This window comes from Natrix helvetica (assembly GCF_964273705.1).
Source record: "Natrix helvetica genome assembly, chromosome: 5".
NCBI lineage: Eukaryota > Metazoa > Chordata > Lepidosauria > Squamata > Natricidae > Natrix > Natrix helvetica.
In genome coordinates, this window is record NC_138551.1 from 144,292,892 (window position 1) to 144,311,549 (window position 18,658).

The window sequence follows — 18,658 nt, forward strand, 5'->3', positions numbered from 1 at the left end:
CTGCCTGCCTGCCTGGATGATTGGATAATTGGATGAATGATTGGATGGATGGATAGGTGGCTTCCTGCCTGCCTGCTGCCTGCTTGGATGATTGGATAATTGGATGAATGATTGGATGGATGGATGGATGGATGGATGGGTGGGTGGGTGGGTGCCTGCCTGCCTGCCTGCCTGCCTGCCTGCCTGCCTGCCTGCCTGCCTACCTGCCTGGATGTTTGGATAATTGGATGAATGATTGGATGGATGGATGGATGGATGGATGGATGGATGGATGGATGGATGGATGGATGGATGGATGGATGGATGGATGGGTGGATGGGTGGGTGGGTGGGTGGCTTCCTGCCTACCTGCTGCCTGCCTGCCTGGATGATTGGATAATTGGATGAATGATTGGATGGATGGATGGATGGATGGATGGATGGATGGATGGGTGGGTGGGTGGGTGGGTGGCTTCCTGCCTACCTGCTGCCTGCCTGCCTAGATGTTTGGATAATTGGATGAATGATTGGATGGATGGATGGATGGATGGGTGGGTGGGTGGGTGGGTGGCTTCCTGCCTACCTGCTGCCTGCCTGCCTGGATGATTGGATAATTGGATGAATGATTGGATGGATGGGTGGGTGGGTGGGTGGGTGGCTTCCTGCCTACCTGCTGCCTGCCTGCCTGGATGATTGGATAATTGGATGAATGATTGGATGGATGGGTGGGTGGGTGGGTGGGTGGCTTCCTGCCTACCTGCTGCCTGCCTGCCTGGATGATTGGATAATTGGATGAATGATTGGATGGATGGGTGGGTGGGTGGGTGGGTGGCTTCCTGCCTACCTGCTGCCTGCCTGCCTGGATGATTGGATAATTGGATGAATGATTGGATGGATGGATAGGTGGCTGCCTGCCTGCCTGCCTGCCTGGATGTTTGGATAATTGGATGAATGATTGGATGGATGGATGGATGGATGGATGGATGGATGGATGGATGGATGGATGGATGGCTTCCTGCCTACCTGCTGCCTGCCTGCCTGGATTATTGGATAATTGGATGAATATTGGATGGATGGATGGGTGGGTGGCTTCCTGCCTACCTGCTGCCTGCCTGCCTGGATGTTTGGATAATTGGATGAAAGATAGGATGGATGGATGGGTGGCTGGCTGGCTGGCTCTCTGCCTACCTGCTGCCTGCCTGCCTGGATGATTGGATCATTGGGTGATTGGATGGATGGATGCCTTTCATCCTCCTTCCTCTTCCTCCCTCAGTGAAAGCCCTCTGCAAGGACTGCGTGGTGGAGAGATGCCGGGTACTGCGGCTGAAAAGTCGGTTAAGCGAGGACTACAAAGCCGTCTGCAACCTCCTCAAAGCAGCCGTCAAGGGGTGAGCGGCTTCCGCCGGGCAGAGAGGGAATTCGGGAGTTGGGCGGGCAAGAGGTGGAGGTTCCCAATTCCGCCGCTCCCTCCCCGCCTCCCCGGGCTGTGAGTTGCCCCTCTCGCCCCGCAGGAGCGACGGGTTTTGGGTAGGAAAGTCCTCCCTACGGAGCTGGCGCCAGCTGGCCCTGGAGCAGCTGGATGACTCGGACGAGGACACCGAGCCGAGCAACGGCAAGATGAACGGCGACGCCAAGGAGAGAGGTAGCTCCCTCCTCACCCCCGTCACTCCCGAACTCTCTTAGTCAAGGCAGGCCTGGCCTCTCCATATGGCCCCCAAGGTTGGGTCTCCCTGGGCCAGCACCTGTTTGCAGCCTCAAAGGTTGTCAGGATGACTTGAGGGATTCAGCCTTAACCTTGATCATCCTGGTTTGAGCTTGGGACAAACCTGAAGCGAAGTCTGCTTCCCTGGTTAAAGACTCTATGGAATCCCTGCTGGTGGCAAACTCCCTGGGCCTGCAGGCTGGCCGTTATCCTCTGCTTTCAGGGGAAGGGAGAGTCTGAGGGAGGGAGGAGGCAAGGAAGGAAAAAGAGAGAGGGGGGAAGGAAGGGGAGGGTAGCGAAGGAAGGAAAGGAAAGGACAAGAAAGAAAGGAGGGAAAAGAGAGGACAAAAGGGAAGGGGAGGAAGGAAGGGGAAGGACAAGAAAGAAAGGAGGGAAAAGAGAGGACAAAAGGGAAGGGGAGGAAGGAAGGGGAAGGACAAGAAAGAAAGGAAGGAAGGGAAAGGACAAGGAAGGAAGGAAGGAAAAGGGAGGACAAAAGAAGGGAAGGGGAGGAAGGAAGGAAGGAGGAGGACAAAGAAAGGGGAGGATAAGGAAGGAAGGGGAGAAGAAGCCAAAGGAAGGAGATGAAAAAGGGGAGAAAAGGAAGGAAGGAAGGAAGGAAGGCTCCAGGGCAAATGCTCCAGAGACTTGAGAGTGCAGCCAGCCTGCCTCTGTCCTGTGGAGGGAGGATCACCCAACCCCATCTTGTCCCCTCAGCCAGGTTGCAAGAGGGTCTTTTGACTTGTCCCCCCACCCCACCCTCCTTGCTTTTTCTCCTCCACAGAGGAGCCCAGTGCAGAGAAACGAGGAGAAGAAGAGGAGCTGAAGTTCAACGAGGACATCGTGTGCCCCCACGGTGAGCGGGGAGGGAGGGCAACGACGAGATCCTTACTTGGTTCTAGCAGCCGCAAGGCATTCCTTCCCTCCCTTCCTCCTTCCCTCCCTCGGGAGCTGTTCCTGCAACTGGCTTTCCCAGGAGAATGGCTTGTTCCACTCTTCCTCCCAAACCTGGCCAGGCGCGTGTGGTGGGAATCCAGCCGTTGACATCATTCAAAATCCAGGAAGCGCCGAGATCGCTTGGTCCTCCTGGTCAGGCTGACACCGGCGTCCCAAGGGCGACTCGCTCACCTTGGAGACACATTTGCAGCTGTGTGGCGTTGGGGAGGGACACACCTCCCGCCAGGCCCCCCTAATTTCCACTCTCAGCCAAACTGGAGAGCAGGTGGAGGTGTGGCCCCAGCGGGATCATACCCCAAGGCATTTCTCCTCTTCCCCCTCCCCCCTCCCGACTCCTCTGCTTGAGATTACCGTTCATTGGATCTTTTTGTAGTTCTATCTCTATAGTCTCAGTTTATGTTTCGTTAAATCCATTTGATTTCTTATATCCTTTTTTTTGGTGGGTCGTTGTGTAGTTCCGTCTCTAATCCAGGGGTCGGCAACCGTAAACACTCAAAAGAGCCACAAAAGTCTTAACTGGAAGCGCCCCCCCCCCCCATTCAATTCTGGAGCTGACCAGGTCCCGTTCGTCCTACCATAGAGTCTCCTCCTAGCGTGGCGTCCTTTTTCCTCTGCCTGTCCTAACCGAAAACCCTATCAATTGTGGAGCTGACAGGAAGTCCAGTTCTCCCACCATAGAGTCTCCTAGCACGTCATCCTTTTTCCTCTGCCTGTCCTAACCGAAAACCCTATCAATTATGGAGCTGACAGGAAGTCCAGTTCTCCCACCATAGAGTCTCCTAGCATGGTGTCCTTTTTCCTCTACCTGTCCTAACCAAAAGCCCTATCAATTGTGGAGCTGACAGGAAGTCCCGTTCTCCCACCATAGAGTCTCCTCCTAGCGTGGCATCCTTTTTCCTCTACCTGTCCTAACCAAAAACCCTATCAATTGTGGAGCTGACAGGAAGTCCAGTTCTCCCACCATAGAGTCTCCTAGCATGGTGTCCTTTTTCCTCTACCTGTCCTAACCGAAAGCCCTATCAATTGTGGAGCTGACAGGAAGTCCCGTTCATCCCACCATAGAGTCTCCTCCTAGCTCGGTGTCCTTTTTCCTCTTCCTGTCCTAACCGAAAGCCCTATCAATTGTGGAGCTGACAGGAAGTCCAGTTCTCCCACCATAGAGTCTCCTAGCATGGTGTCCTTTTTCCTCTACCTGTCCTAACCAAAAGCCCTGTCAATTATGGAGCTGACAGGAAGTCCAGTTCTCCTACCATAGAGTCGTCTCCTAGCGTGGCGTCCTTTTTCCTCTACCTGTCCTAACCAAAAGCCCTATCAATTGTGGAGCTGACAGGAAGTCCCGTTCTCCCACCATAGAGTCTCCTCCTAGCGTGGCATCCTTTTTCCTCTACCTGTCCTAACCAAAAACCCTATCAATTGTGGAGCTGACAGGAAGTCCAGTTCTCCCACCATAGAGTCTCCTCCTAGCATGGCGTCCTTTTTCCTCTGCCTGTCCTAACCGAAAGCCCTATCAAATGTGGGGCTGACAGGAAGTCCAGTTCCTCCCACCATAAAGTCTCCTTCTAGCATATAAGCCTCCTAAAGGCTCTGCATGGCCATTTTGGTGAAGGGAGCGGGGTTTCGGGAGGCCAAAAATGCTGTATTCAGTGTATAAGACGCACCCAGATTTTCACCCTCTTTTTTGAGGGGACAAAGGTGCGTCTTATACTCTGAAAAATGTGGTACTTATTTTCTGCTTCACTCTGATGGATTTTCAGGTTGGGATCCAAGCAAGCTCAAGGTTCCATATTTACACAAAAATAGATTCCCTCCTCCACATTTTATTGTCGTCGTAACATATGTCATCTTCTTTTTTTTCCCCCCAAGACTTTTTTTTTAATTTTCAAAACAAACACAACACATAAAATCTTCCTTTTTCGCATACTGTAGGAAGTGTTTCAGTTGGTTACAAAAGGCTTTCGTGCCTCTCTTCCACAGTCATATGTCATCTTCTTTTATTGGGTTGTGATCCACCCAGTTACTTGTTCCTATATGTTTGTGGAGGAAAACCTGCCTATTGCTCGTCCGGGTTCCTTTGCCTCCCCCACCCCCCTCCCCCAAACTGTGGCCCCCTAGGATGGTGGACCTAGGGTGAGGAGGAGAGGAGAAACTGCCCATCTATGCAGTTGCCCAAAAAGAGGCCTTGGCAACCTCTGAGCAAGCAGGGTTAGCGCATCACTGGAGGGAGAAGAGCAAGACGCATCGTTGGGGTATTTCCTCTGCTCTTTTAGAGGCTAATTTAAAAATAAAAATTTGGGAAGAACAAGTGAGGTCCTGAAGCAGGAGGGAAGGAAAGAAAGGGGAGGACAAAAGAAGGGAAGGAAGGAAGGACAGGGGAGGAGCCTTTCTAGATAAGAGCTTCCATTGGCTTGAAAATCTGTAGAGGTCATGGTTCTCCCAAAGTTTTGTTGTTTTTTTCCGGAGGCAAGTGGACTTCCTTGTTTTGTTTTGTTTTCTTTTAAAGACATTTTGCTTCTCATCCAAGAAGCTTCTTCAGCTCTGGCAGGATGCTGGGGAATGGAAAGGTTTCTATTCCTTGCAGACAGCTGGTCATTTGCATCCTTTTAGAGGGTCGTTGAGGCCTCTCGGAGGTTTGTCCGTGTCCTCAGGGTCACCTGAGCGGTGCAAATGGTTTCTGTAGCCTGCCATTTTCCCCCCTCTGGAAATCCCTTCCTCCTCCCCCCACCGTTCCAAGGCTCCTCATCCCAAATTGTGTAGCTAAAAGTCCGTAGAGATTCTCAAGTCATCCTGGTCGTGGTTCTCCCAAAGGTGCTTTTTTTTCCAGGAGGCAACTGGACTTCCTTGTTTGTGTTGTTTTTCTTTTGCTTCTCATCCAAGAAGCTTCATCAGCTCTGACTGGATGAGAGTGGGGAAAGGAAGGATTGATCCTCCTTGCGGACAGCTGGTCATTTGCATCCTTTTAGAGGGTCGTTGAGGCCACTCAGAGGTTTCTCTGTGTCCTCAGGGTCACCAGAGTGGTGCAAATAGTTCCTGTAATTTTTTTCCCCCTCTGGAAATCCCTTCCTCCTCCCCCACCATTCCAAGGGTCCTCATCCCAAATTGCCTAGCTAAAAAGTCTGTCGAGATTCTCAAGTCCTCCAGGTCCTGGTTGTCCCAAAGATGCTCCCTCCTCCCCGGTCTCATCTTCTTAATTTCAATTCTGCCAGAGCTGAAGAAGCTTCTTGAATGAGGAGCGAAACATCTTCCAAAGGGGGGGGGGGGGGAATAAGCAACTCCAGTTGCCTCCTGAACAAAAAAAACAAAATAAGCCACTTTGGGCTTCCCTTGGCCTGGGGTTGATCTGGTTGTCATGTGCCCCGGAGGCCATTTGGGGCCTCGGGAGGAGTTTGCGTCGTGCCAGAACACGTTGCCGGCACAGCGGTGCTCACCTCTGGCCGCCTCTGCCAGGCATATCGTGTCCTCGGGGAGCTTAGGTAGGTGTTTCTCTGGATCTAATCCTCCTTTTGTGCCGCTGCAGAGCAGGAACGAGCCGAGCGGCAGAAGCAAAGCAAGTTCCCACTCCCCCACCCCACCCCGTCGGCTTAATTGCCGGCTGACTCCTTTGTAATTGGCCGGTAACCTTAGCGACAGCTCTGCAAGGAGTTGGATGGCAACGGGGTTCCTCCAGATGTTCCCTTCGCTGCGGAGGGGAGCAGCGAGCGGGGGGGCCTTTTGGTGTGCACGCTCTGCTCGGAAGGGGCGGCCAGGAGAGGGGCTCCCAATTTAGGGGGAAGGGGGAGGGAAGGAGCCAGCCCCGGCGGGGGGGGGGAGCAAACAGCTCTCTTGGTCCCCCTGCTACCTGTAAAGTTTGGGAGTGGGTCCCTTTTGCTGGGAAGGAGGGGCTCTTTGGAGGAGCCAGCTGCTGCTGGAGGGAGGGGGACAGGACACGGTGCAACATTCAGGCGGCATTTCCGTCCCGTTTCCCCCCCCCCCCCCCCATGGCAATTTAATTTTATTTAATTTATTAAATTTATAGACCGCCCCCTCTCCCCAAAGGGACTCGGGGCGGTGTACAGACCACAATAAAACAATATACAAACTTAGATAATTATAAATACCCATTAAAACAAATTATATGATAGGCTGTACAGTTATAATTAAAAATTAAAACAACCTAAAGAAAGTCTATCCCTAAACATTTAAAATTTAAAATATAGGCTAGAGGGACACAAAAGCTAGTTAGGCCAGGCCAGCTAGATTAAACATGTGGGTCTTAAGTTTCTTACGGAAGGAGCGGAGATCGATCGTTATTCTAATATCGGAGGGGAGGTCATTCCAGAGGGTCGGGCCCATCACCGAGAAGGCCCTACTCCTGGGCGTCACCCGCTGGCACTGCCTAGTGGACAGCACCCGGAGGAGTCCCTCCCTGTGAGAGCGAATCGGCCGCAGGGATGTTTGGGGCAGGATGCGATCCCGCAGGTAGCTAGGTCCTGTGCCATAGAGCGCTTTGAAGATGATAGTCAACATCTTGAAACGAAAAAGCTGGCATCCAAAAAGGAATGCTTGATGGTGGTACCGAAGGTGTTCGGGCACCACCTTTTCCCTCCCCCTGGCCCCTCACCATGGCAAAACCACTGCCATTTTGTGGTCACTTCCAATGTCCTCCATGAGGACAGAGAAGGAAGGGGTCTTGAGCCGCGGTGGCGCAGTGGTTAGAGTGCAGTACTGCAGGCTCCTTCTGCTGACTGCCAGCTGCCAGAAGTTCAAATCTCACCAGGCTGGAGGTTGACTCAGCCTTCCATCCTTCCGAGGTGGGTAACTGCTTAAATAGGGCTGTAAAGCACCGCGAAACGGTATATAAGTGCTATTGCTACAAGAGCCATAATGGCACAGTGTTTGCGATGCAGTATTGCAGGCTAATTTGGCCGACTGCCAGCCGTTCGATCCTGATCGGGCTCAAGGTCGACTCAGCCTTCCCTCTTTCCGAGGTCGGTAAAATGAGGACCCAGATTGTTGGGGACAAGAGGCTGACTCTGTAAACCCCTTAGAGAGGGCTGTAAAAGCACTGCAAAGAGGTATATACGTCTTAAGTGCTATTGTGAGACAGATCTGTGTGGGCGCACTTCCCTGGCAGGGAAGCTCTCCTCCTCTGGGGTCCTTGCGCTGTTGGCAGGCAAGCCAAAGGGCGACCGGAGTCTCTGGGGGGTCAGGATCTGCCCCTCGGCCATCCGGACAGCATCTCTTCCGCTTCCGTCCGCAGGCAACCTTTGCATCTTGGAGAACGAGAGGCGCGTGGTCTGCAGGGACGCCTGGGAGAAGCTTCAGCGCTACTTCCGGAACGCCCCAGAATTCCCCAGCAGCAGAGACTCCTGCTCCCAGTGCAAGGTGCGGGGGGAACTTTGGAGGGAGGGAGCACGGAAGAAGTCACGTGAGCAGCTTCAGGAGGCCAAGATGGAGACTGGCTGTGGAGTCAGGACTGAAGCCTCACACCAGGAAGGCATTTTGGGGAGGGTGTGTGTCTTCCTTGAGACCTAGAGGGGCCTGGGGTCAGTTTCCTTCCAGCCTTCGGACTCGGCAAGATTGCAACTTCAGTGTTGTGGCCTGCCAGCAGATTCGGACAGTGAGGAGGTTGGGGAGGAAGATGGGGCCAGTCCTGGAGTCTGGGGGAGTCTCTGATGAGGGCTCTGCGTCAGAGGCAGAGATGGGGACTGAGGCATCGGACAGTTATCAGCTGCCTTCGGAGTCAGACATCAGTGAGGCAGATGAATAGCTGGAGCCCATTCCTAGTGTGACCATACGCAGAGCGGCCAGACGAAGGGAACAGCTAAGGAACAGGGCTCGACTTGGGAGGAAGGCCACAAGATGGACGATGAATGGTCCCTCCCGGAGGAAATAAAAGAGGAGCGGAAGGGGAGTGGAGCTTGCAGGAGACCATTAGTTCGCTTTATTGGTTTGTGACTCTCCAAGATTCCTTGCCAAGTTTTTCAGATATCAGCCTGGCAACTCTCCAAGTCAGATGAGGTCTGTGACCATAAATCCTCCCTCGAAAGACTTGGCTGGAAGTGAACGAGCAGAATTCACAGTCAATGAATAAAAGGGTTTTTTGCAGGGATCGGGAGTTTGTTTCGCGCTTTTGGGAAGCCTCGATCAGGACATTCAGCCCCTTCCGCTGTTGTTGCTTTGCCCAGTGGAGTAGGCCAATCCCCCCCCCCCACCTCCTAAAAACAGGCAGACCCTCACTCCTTCCAGGAAGGGGCCCCCTGTGACCAGCGCTTGCCTTTCTACAGATCCTGGAGCGGGAAGGGGAGGAGAACGAAGCCCTGCACAAGATGATGGCCAATGAGCAGAAGGCCAGCCTGCCTCACCTCTTCCAGGACAAGACCCGGCCCTGTCTCAGCAGCTGGCCTGAGGTGGGGGGGAAACGGGGGATATTAGGGGGGGGAGCGGGGGGGAAGCGACTCAAGGCTCTCTGGCCAAGATGTTTCGCTGGGGAGGGAGGGGAGGGGGCTGCCCATTTAAGTGAGGAACCGCTGTGACCGGCCCCGTAAATCAGCAGCCGCAGGAAAAGATTCAGCCGTGCTTTGCAAGCGACAGAATTCTCCGAATTGCAGCCTAGAGGTCCTGTGTGTTCCTTGGGGAGCAGGAGGGTGAGGCAGGATCTCCCCGGAGTCCTGGCTTTGCTTTCCTTCTCTCTCCCCCTCCCCATTTCTCCCAAAAGGCTTAAGTTCCCCTGCAACCTGACTGAGTGCCGGGCCTCCCTTTGGGACCCTCGGGGCCCTTAATGATGACCTCTCTTTTCCCCAGGAGGTGGGGGAGCTCTACGTGGTCTCCAGGTTCTTTGTGGAGGAATGGCGGAAGTTTGTGAGGTGAGCCGCCTTCCTCCTCCTCCTCCTCCTCCTCCCTCACAAACCCCGCTCCCTTCTATCCCTGATGACGTTCCCTATTTGGGTCATGAAATGTCCTGGAGAAAGCAAGCAAGCTCAGAGGGCACCAAGGACCCCACAGTTTTCTCCTCTTCCTCCTCCTCCTCCTCCTCCTCCTCTCCATTGACCCCACTCCCTTCTATCCCTGATGACGTTCCCTAGTTGGGTTATGAAACGTCTGCAAGAAAACCACCCAGCTCAGAGAGCACCAAGGACCCCACAGTTATCTCCTCTTCTTCCTCCTCTTCCTCCTCTTCCTCCTCTCCATAAACCCCACTCCCTTCTAGCCCTGATGACAAACCTTAGCGGGGTCATGAAATGTCCTGGAGAAAGCAACCAAGCTTAGAAAGCACCAAGAACCCCACGTTATCTCCTCTCCTTCCTCCTCCTCCTCTCCATAAACCCCACTCCCTTCTAGCACTGATGACGTTCCTTAGTTGGGTCACGAAACATCTGCAAGAAAACCACCCAGCTCAGAGAACACTAAGGACCCCACAGTTCTCTCCTCTTCTTCCTCCTCCTCTTCCTCCTCCTGTCCATAAACCCCACTCCCGTCTAGCACTGATGACGTTTCCCAGTTGGGTTATAAAACATCTGCAAGAAAACCACCCAGCTCAGGGCAGCAAGGACCTCACAGTTCTCTCCTCTTTTTCCTCCTCCTCCTCTTCCTCCACCTCTCCATAAACCCCACTCCCTTCTAGCACTGATTACGTTCCTTTATTTGGGTCACGAAACAGCTGCAAGAAAACCACCCAGCTCAAGGCAGCAAGGACCTCACAGTCTCTCCTCTTCCTCCTCATCCTCTTCTTCCTCTTCCTCCTCCTCTCCATAAACCCCACTCCCTTCTAGCCCTGATGATGTTCCTTAGCTAGGTCATGAAATGTCTTGGAGAAAGCAACCACGCTCAGAAAGCACCAAGGACCCTACAGTCGTTGTCGTCCTCCCCCTCCTCCTCCCCCTCTTCCCTTCCATGTAGGGCAGCTCTCCTGGGAACGGCTCCTCCATCCCCTCCACATCCTTTGGTCCGCTCGTGTGCCCACCCCTTTCTCCCTCCCCACCCCCCACCCCTCCGTTCCATTGGGCGCTCACGCACGCGCCTTTCCTCCCCCCTCCCCATTTCTGCTAGCCAAAGGGAGTCTGCAACACGCCCTCCCTCCCCTTTTCTTGCCTTCCACCAGGAGGCCCACCCGATGCAGCCCCGTCTCTTCCGTTGGAAACCGGGAATTGCTGTGCCCCCACGGGGGGCTGATGTTCACTGTTGCGTCCATGACCAAGGACGACTCTAAACTGTGAGTGTCTTCCGTCCGGCGCCTTTCCCCCCCTGGAAAGCTGGAGAGAAGAGCCAAGCGGCTCAGGGCACCGGGGTGTGTGTGTGTCTGCGGCTCCAGCAGCATAACACACACACAAACACACACACCAGACGGCCTTTGCACAAGGCATTCAGCCTTCCCTCCCCCCTCGACTCTTCCCTGGTGTCCGGCGTCCCTGAGGGTCTGGAGGTGCGAGGGGTCGCGTGGGTGGCCTTTGAGAGAAGACAGCCGGTTCTGCTTCTTGGCACAGTATAGCTCTGATATGGCCCGACGAATGGGAGAAGATCGGAAAGCTTTTCGTGGTGGATCACGCCATCCGAGTGATCAGGAGGGAAGCCCCCCAGGAGAGCGCAGAGCGCCTGCTCTACATGACCGAACCTGGTGAGTGAGCGAGCGAGCAGGAAGGGGAGGGGGGCAAGAGAAATTGACATATCACGGACGCTGCTCCCTTCAGCTGTGGGGCACTTCTCGGCAGGCGTCAAGCTCGGGTATATCCCACTTCTGAAGCGGCCTAGTGGGCAGCTGGGTGCCGTGGCAGCCTCTCTGCCAGGACCCTCAGAGCAGACACACCGGGGGGAAGAGAAATGTTGGTTGCATGCCACGTCTCCTTCCTTTCCCTTGATTTGCCCAGGGCTGCTGCATGTCACCTTTAATTCTTCTACACCCATCGCAGCTGTGACTCCTCTCTCTCTCTCTCTCTCTCTCTCTGGTCTGGCATGTTGAGTTTTAATTCCAAGGGCCTTAAGTCAGAGTTGTGTTGTGTTGTGGACCGCCAGCAGAGATTTCAGACAGTGAGGAGGTTAGGGAGGAAGATGGGCCAGTCCTGGAGTCTGGGGAAGGCTCTGACGAGGGCTCTGTGTCAGAGGCAGAGAGGGGGCCAGGGCCGTATGCCACTTATCAGCTTCAGGGGAGACAAGGTGCCCTGGGGGGGATGAGAAGGGCGGGACAGGGGTTCAGATGCCGGGTGGGATCTGTTGTGGCCTGCCAGCGGCCAGTGGAGTTGGCGGCAGATTTGGAGAGTAAGGAGGTTGGGGAGGAACATGGGTCAGTCATCAGTGAGCAGACGAACAGCTGGAGCCTGTTCCCAGTGTGCGTATGCGCAGAGTTGCCAGACGAAGGGAACCGCTAAAGAACAGGGGTCGATTGGGAGGAAGGCCACAGGGGGACGATGAATGGCCCCTCCCAAAGGAAATAAAAGAGGAGCGAAAGGGGAGTGGAGTTTGCAGGAGACAATTAGATTGCTTCATTGATTCGTGACTCTCCGAGACTCCTGGACAAGTTTTGCAGATATCGGCCTGGCCGCTCTCCAAGCCAGAGAAGGTCTGTGACCGTAAATCCTCCCTCGAAAGACTTTGCTGTAGGTGAATGAGCAGAATTCACAAGAAATTAAGAAAAGGGGGTTTTGTCGGGACCAGGAGTTAGCTTCATGCTCTCGGGAAGCCTCGGTCAGAACAAATTGTGACTCTCTCTCTGCCCCACCGCGACAGTCCATTTCGCTGGCTGAGATCCTGCAGAGCACACGGCGGTCTCTGCAGAGACGGGACCTCTTTTCCTCCTTGCTCTCTTCCCCCACCCCCAGAGCTGTGCCTGGACTGCCGAGAAGGGCTGTTGTACCAGCAGCAGAGAGACCTGCGGGAATACACCCAGGCCACTATCTACGTGCGGAAAGTGGTGGACGATAAAAAGGTCGGTTGTACGCCCCACCCCCCTCCTCTCCGGCCAGAAAAATCTTGGGGATTCAAAGGGTGGGTGAGCTAGAAGAGCTGGTGACGGGCCCGGATATTCTGCTTTTGGGGTTCAGAACACCACCACCCCTCCGCTTCTGGGCCGGAGTCTCAGCAGAGCACTTGGTGTCTGTTTCTGCTCCATTAGGCGGCCGATGAACGGAGGGCCCAAAATAGAGCTAATTCTGCTCTTTAGGGCTTTTGTAAACTGGGGTGGATTCATTCAAGGCCGGGTTCCTTCTTCGATGTCACAATCAGTCCCGGCCCTTCAGCAATTCTGTTAAAAGCAAGAAGGTGGGGGGAACCCCTCCATTTGTGAGATGCCTCTCCCAATGGCAGCCCCCGGGCCTTGGCTTTGTCCACGGTCGCTGCATCGCCCCTCTCCCCACCCACCCCCATGCAAAGCCAGCCAGGGCTGCAATCAAGCAAGGCTGATTTAGGGGGGGTGGGGGGGGCTTGGGCCCTTCTGGCTGTTTTCCACAGTGCTCTTTCTAGAAAATCTTGATCTCTCGTGTTTGCATGGCCCTGGATCCCAAAGGTGCTTTTTTTTTTTCAAAAGGCCACTGGACTTTCTTGGTTTTTCTTTGAAGAGGTTTCGCTTCTCATCCAAGAAGCTTCTTCGGCTCTGAAGAACAGTTTCTTGGATGAGAAGCGACAACCGTGACCTGTATGACTGAGTATCTGCAGACAAGCCCTGTTGGGTGTATCCTTATTTTTGGGGACTGGGCCCCAAGCTTTGAGTATCTCCCAGGGGGTTGTTATGAGTGAGTTCCCACTCAGTGTGAACGTTCAATTCCAAAGAAGAGAATAGTAGAGAATAGAATAGAATACAGAATAGAATATAGAATAAGAATAAATGGAATAAGAATAGAATAATGAAGGAATAGAATAGAAGAACAGAATAGAATACAGAATAGAATGGAATGTAGAATAAGAATAAATAGAATAAGAATAGAATAATGAAGGAATAGAATAAAAGAATATAATACAATACAGAATAGAATGGAATGTAGAATAAGAATAAATAGAATAAGAATAGAATAATGAAGGAATGGAATAAAAGAATAGAATAGAATGTAGAATAGAATATAGAATAAGAATAAATAGAATAAGAATAGAATAATGAAGGAATGGAATAAAAGAATAGAATAGAATGTAGAATAGAATATAGAATAAGAATAAATAGAATAAGAATAGAATAATGAAGGAATAGAATAGAAGAATAGAATAGAAGACAGAATAGAATGGAATGTAGAATAGAATAATGAAGGGAAACAATAATGAAGAAATAATTTAATTTAATTTTATTTTATTAAATTTATAGACCGCCCCCCTCTCCCCAAAGGGACTCGGGGCGGTGTACAGACCACAAATAAAACAATATGCAAAACTTAGATATTTTTAAATACCCATAAAACAGATTAAGTGGTAGTCTGTACAGTATAGTTAAAAATTAAAACAACTTAAAAAATCTACCCCTAAAAATTTAAAATACAGGCTAGAGGGACACAAAACTACAGTTAGGCCAGGCCAGCTAAGTTGAACAGGTGGGTCTTAAGTTTCTTACGGAAGGAGCAGAGATCGGTCGTTATTCTAATATCTGGGGGGAGGTCATTCCAGAGGGTCGGGCCCATCACAGAGAAGGCCCTACTCCTGGTCGTCGCCCGCTGGCACTGCCTAGTGGACGGCACCCGGAGGAGTCCTTCCCTGTGAGAGCGAATCGGCCGCAGGGATGTATGGGGCAGGATGCGATCCCGCAGATAGAATAGATTAATGAAGGAATGGAAAAGAATAGAACAGAATAGAATAGAATAGCGAAGGAATAGAGTAGAATAATGGCGGGATAGGATAACTTTATTGTCACTTTTAAATGTGCACTAATCTGCATACATTAAAGTGAAATTTCGTTGCATACAGCTCTCAAAGAGTCACCACCTCCAATATACACTGCATAATTTAACAGAATCAATAAATAAATATAGATAAATACAGAATTAAGCACATTACCCACCTATATTATTGGAGGAGCCTGAGAGCACTTCCTGTCTCTCATCTCTGTCCCTTAATGGTACCCCCCCTCCTCCCACCCACCCACCCAGGTCATGAAGGAAGCTGCTCCGGAGCTGAATGTGAGCAGTTCGGAGGCCGAAGAAGAGCGGGAGGAAGCCAGGGCCGAAGGGGAACACGATCCGGACTTCAACCAGGTAAATTCTGGTCTTGGGGGGGGGGGGGGGAATGGAAGCGATTCTCCGGTGGCTCCGAATTCTCATCCGAAGTTTCCCCCTTGACTTCGGACCGCTGGGCGAGTGGGAAGACTACGAAGAAAGTGGCGAGGGAGGCGGCATGGCGATTTTTAGAGGCATTCGTGTTAAACCGGGATCGGCCAAACAGAGAGGGGGGGGTATTTGTCACGGGGAAATGGGGCGGGGGTGTCCTCTGTGATCCAGACCCCGATTGCCCCGGGCGGCAGCTCCTGTCAGTTGCCAAGCAATGCATCCATCACAAATTGAACTCGGAGGCATTCCGTTTTCTCAAAAGTACAAATTTAATTTAGATACATCATATTGGCGCTAACTGGTTGAAAAGCCAGTACTAAAATTCGCGGGCTTTTCACTGCAAGATAAGTTTCCGTTTTCTTACGTTTCGAAAATAACTGTCACATTGTCCAATCAAGATGGGAGCTGGTTGCTTGGCGACATCTCTTCCTCCTCCTCCTCCTCCTCCTCCTCCTCCTCCTCCTCCTCCTCCTCCTCCTCCGGTGAGCCAGACATTAGAATGTGGTTGACTCATCGGTTTAGGGATGAGGTTTTGAGTGAAGGCTCCATCCTTCTTCATCTCCAACTGTCAAACTGAACATGTCAGAATTCCCAAGGATACAAACAATCCCACACCCCAAGCTCTCTTGCTGAGGGGTCCACTTGAGGCTTCCCTGGAGGCATCTACAGCTAGTCCTCGACTTACAACTGTTTGCTGAGTGATCTTTCAAAGTTACAACGGCACTCGAAAAAGTGACACACAACCATTTTTCCACACTTACGACCGTTTCAGCATCTCGTGATTTTTTGGATGCTGGACAACCGACTCACGTTTATGACGGTTGCAGGGTCCCAGAGTCACGCGATCGCTCTTTTGCGACTTCCTGACAAGCAAAGGCAACGGGAGGGAAACCGGATTTGCTTAGCGACCGTGTCGCGGATTTAACAACCGGAGCGATCCGCCTAGCAAACGTAGCAAGAAAGGGCGTAAAAATGGGCCCCCCATGACAAACTTTCTCCCTTAGCGACAGAAACATCGGGCTCCATTGTTTGTTGTAAGTCGAGGACTACCTGTTTTGAATCGGCGCAGGGAGATTTTGGAGTCACACAAAGGGAAGAAGGTCGCTCTGGGTCAAGGGGTCTTGGGATCCCCGGCCTCGGGATCCTCGGGAACCCAGCAGGTTGGGGAAGAGGTGGATGGGACTCAGTTTTCCCCCTTCTTGAATCTCTTCTCACATCAAAGGAGAACAATGCCAAGCGACAGAAAGTCTCGCACCCCAACTCCGTGGTCTGTCAGAAGCAGGGCATCCGGCGCAGCACCCGGCACAGGAGGATACGGGGGGAAAAGGCCCTCCTCGTCTCCGCCAACCAGACGCTGAAGGACCTGAAGATCCAGGTGAGGCCGCACTGTTGCTGCCTCCAGCAGCCTCCTTCCTGCCCATGCGCAGTGGGGGCCCCCGTTTCTCAGCACAGAAGGAGCATTGCAGCTGCTCGTGTCAAGGCCGTTCTCCGTGGCCTTCGAGCCGTTCAGGAAGCAGAGAATGCCAAGCCGGGGGTGGGAGTTTCGGAGTTCTGCAGAAGAAAGGTGTGTGGGGTGTGTGTCCCCAGGTAGGCAGGTCCTTCCTGCAGGGAAGCTCACCTGTTCAGCTAGCATTGGCGTTCCAAGTAATGCACCCATAATCCTCAAGGAACAATTAATTGGATACATCCTATTGGCACAACTGGTGAAAACCAACTCTGAAATTTCCCGCGGCTTTCACCTAATTAAAAAGTAAATGCCTCCCCTTTTCCTCCAAGTCCCTGGTCAGGATGTCCAATCCAAGTGCTGGCCGGTTGATTGCTTACTTTGCTCCTCCTCTGACTAGCCACCTGTGAGAACGTCCTTGGTTCCCACAGGAAAACTTCATTGTTTTGGCTAAAAAAAAAACCATTCTAGCTATTCCCCGCCCTCCTCGGTTGTGTGGCAACCCTGAAGCCTCCAAGATGGCCTCACTTCAGGGTGTCTCACCGTGTGTCTTTGGCGCAGATCATGCATGCTTTCTCCGTGGCTCCCTTCGACCAGAACCTCTCGATCGACGGGACCGTGCTGTCCGACGATGTGGCCACGCTGGGCAGCCTGGGGGTCACTCCCGAGTCTGTGGTTTTGTTGAAGGTGAGCGAGTCGCGGCCCTCGACGCAGCGGACCTAAAGTGGCTCTCCCAAATTTTGCCCACGGCTGTTGCTCTGCTTTGACTCGGAGGGTCAGCCGGAGGTCCCATGGCGGGTGTGGTATGTCCCTGTTCCTCTCATGAGGGCGTTGCAAAAGCCGGGGAGCAGTGGAGTGTGTGTGCCACCTTCACACCAGGGATGTGATTTTACCTATTCGGACCAGTTTGAGCGGACCAGTTCATTCTCACGAGCAAATGGGCTCGCCCGGTGCTTTACCAACCTTTATCATCTCAGCTGAATCGCGCGGCAGAGTATATTGCCGCACCTCAGGTGTTTTCCTTCCCAAGCTCTAATCCGGAATGTCAGCCTTCTCTAACCTCTTCGTGCGCGTGCTCAGCGACCCGGTTTTTTAACTGGTACGATCCCACCCCTGCATCTTCAAACACCCGGTTTTCCCTCCTCCCCCCAAAACAGGCCGATGAGCCAATTGTGGATTACGCCGCGATAGATGACGTTATGCAAGGTAACCTCCCTCCTCCGGCATTCCTGGTTACCCCCCCCCAAGCGCTGCAGGGTGGTGGTGGGGGGGGGCAAAGGCCCCGAATTCTCCTCTACAGCAAAGTAGAACGTGGTGGGCTCTGGAGGCTTCTTCCCTCACTACGTTTCTCTTCCTTTCCAGTCTGCATTCCGGAGGAAGGCTTTAAAGGTAGGTGAGCCACGCCCTCCCTGTCCGATCTCCTTCTCCTCCTCAGACCCCACCACCTCCTTAGCTGAAACTCCCCCCTTTCCTTGTTTTTCCAGGGACCGGTCTCCTTGGACACTAACGTTCGCTCTTCGGCCAGCCGGCCACTCCTGAAATCGCCGGAATGGGAAAGGATTTTGGGGCCTCGGGGGGGGGGGGGGGAAGCAACCGGCAGCCTCTCAGAGGGACACCCCCCCCCTTCAGTCCGGCCACCCCCACGGCCTCATCTTGGTGCAGATCTGGGGAGAGAGAGGACTCCCAAGAGGGGAGCCCCTACTTTGAGGTCCCCCTTGAAACAGATTCTTGAAACAGATTTTAACAAGCGGTTGAAGAAGCCAACGGCGGATGGCCTCCTCGGGACGGGAGAGCGGGGAAGCACGTCGGCCCCGAGAGCTCCTCAAGCACACAGCGGCCGACCCTCTTTCCGGGGACCCCTTCCTGAGCACCACTTCTCCCTTTGGGGGCCGCTGTTCCTGCACCGAGGCATTCTCCCCCAAATCGGGGCCTTCACTCCAGGACAGCTTGTGACGTCTGACCAGAGGGGGGGGGCGATGCGCTCCCGAAGTTTGCAGCCGCTTCCTCCCGCCCCCCCCCCCCAGTTCCTTTCAGTCCCAAAGCAACGGAGGCCTGGCTTCTTTGAGGGGGGGGAGGGGGCTTGCACACATAAACCCTTCCGAGGCTGTCCCAAGCTGGGCCAGCAGGTGAACCATTCCTGATGGGGGGGGCGGGGGGTAGAGCAAAAGTGTGGATTTTTTTTTTAGGGTGGGCGGGTGGGGTGGAGGGAACGGAGGCTCGATGTCTCGGCTGTCGGTCCACGACGGTGGTGGTGGGAGGGGGGGGGCAGCCCAGCAAGACGAGGGGGGGCAGGGATGCTGGACACCTTTCGGGGGTGGGGTGTTTCTTCCTCCCCAGAGCTTGCGTTTCCCAGACCCGGGGGGGGGGG

The 18,658-nt window shown here is 53.3% G+C and overlaps 1 protein-coding gene across 6 annotated transcripts in view; it reads left to right on the top strand.

Moving 5' to 3' along the window:
* USP48 (ubiquitin specific peptidase 48) overlaps positions 1-18,440 on the top strand; it is a 36,350-nt gene extending 17,910 nt beyond the window's left edge. For 2 of the 6 annotated variants that reach the window (XM_081954608.1, XM_081954606.1), the window contains exons 13-27: positions 1,252-1,366; positions 1,490-1,620; positions 2,465-2,536; positions 7,874-7,998; positions 8,901-9,023; positions 9,418-9,479; positions 10,715-10,825; positions 11,102-11,227; positions 12,334-12,532; positions 14,670-14,774; positions 16,069-16,221; positions 16,852-16,977; positions 17,448-17,496; positions 17,653-17,679; positions 17,775-18,440. In XM_081954608.1, coding sequence (XP_081810734.1) covers positions 1,252-1,366; positions 1,490-1,620; positions 2,465-2,536; positions 7,874-7,998; positions 8,901-9,023; positions 9,418-9,479; positions 10,715-10,825; positions 11,102-11,227; positions 12,334-12,532; positions 14,670-14,774; positions 16,069-16,221; positions 16,852-16,977; positions 17,448-17,496; positions 17,653-17,679; positions 17,775-17,797 — 1,547 coding nt within the window. In that variant the 3' untranslated portion in view covers positions 17,798-18,440. Of the gene's footprint in view, positions 1-1,251; positions 1,367-1,489; positions 1,621-2,464; positions 2,537-7,873; positions 7,999-8,900; positions 9,024-9,417; positions 9,480-10,714; positions 10,826-11,096; positions 11,228-12,333; positions 12,533-14,669; positions 14,775-16,068; positions 16,222-16,851; positions 16,978-17,447; positions 17,497-17,652; positions 17,680-17,774 lie in introns of those variants that run through there. The other 4 variants (XM_081954607.1, XM_081954609.1, XR_014175514.1 and 1 more) reach the window with 4 other exon arrangements.
* Positions 18,441-18,658: the final 218 nt, after the last annotated feature.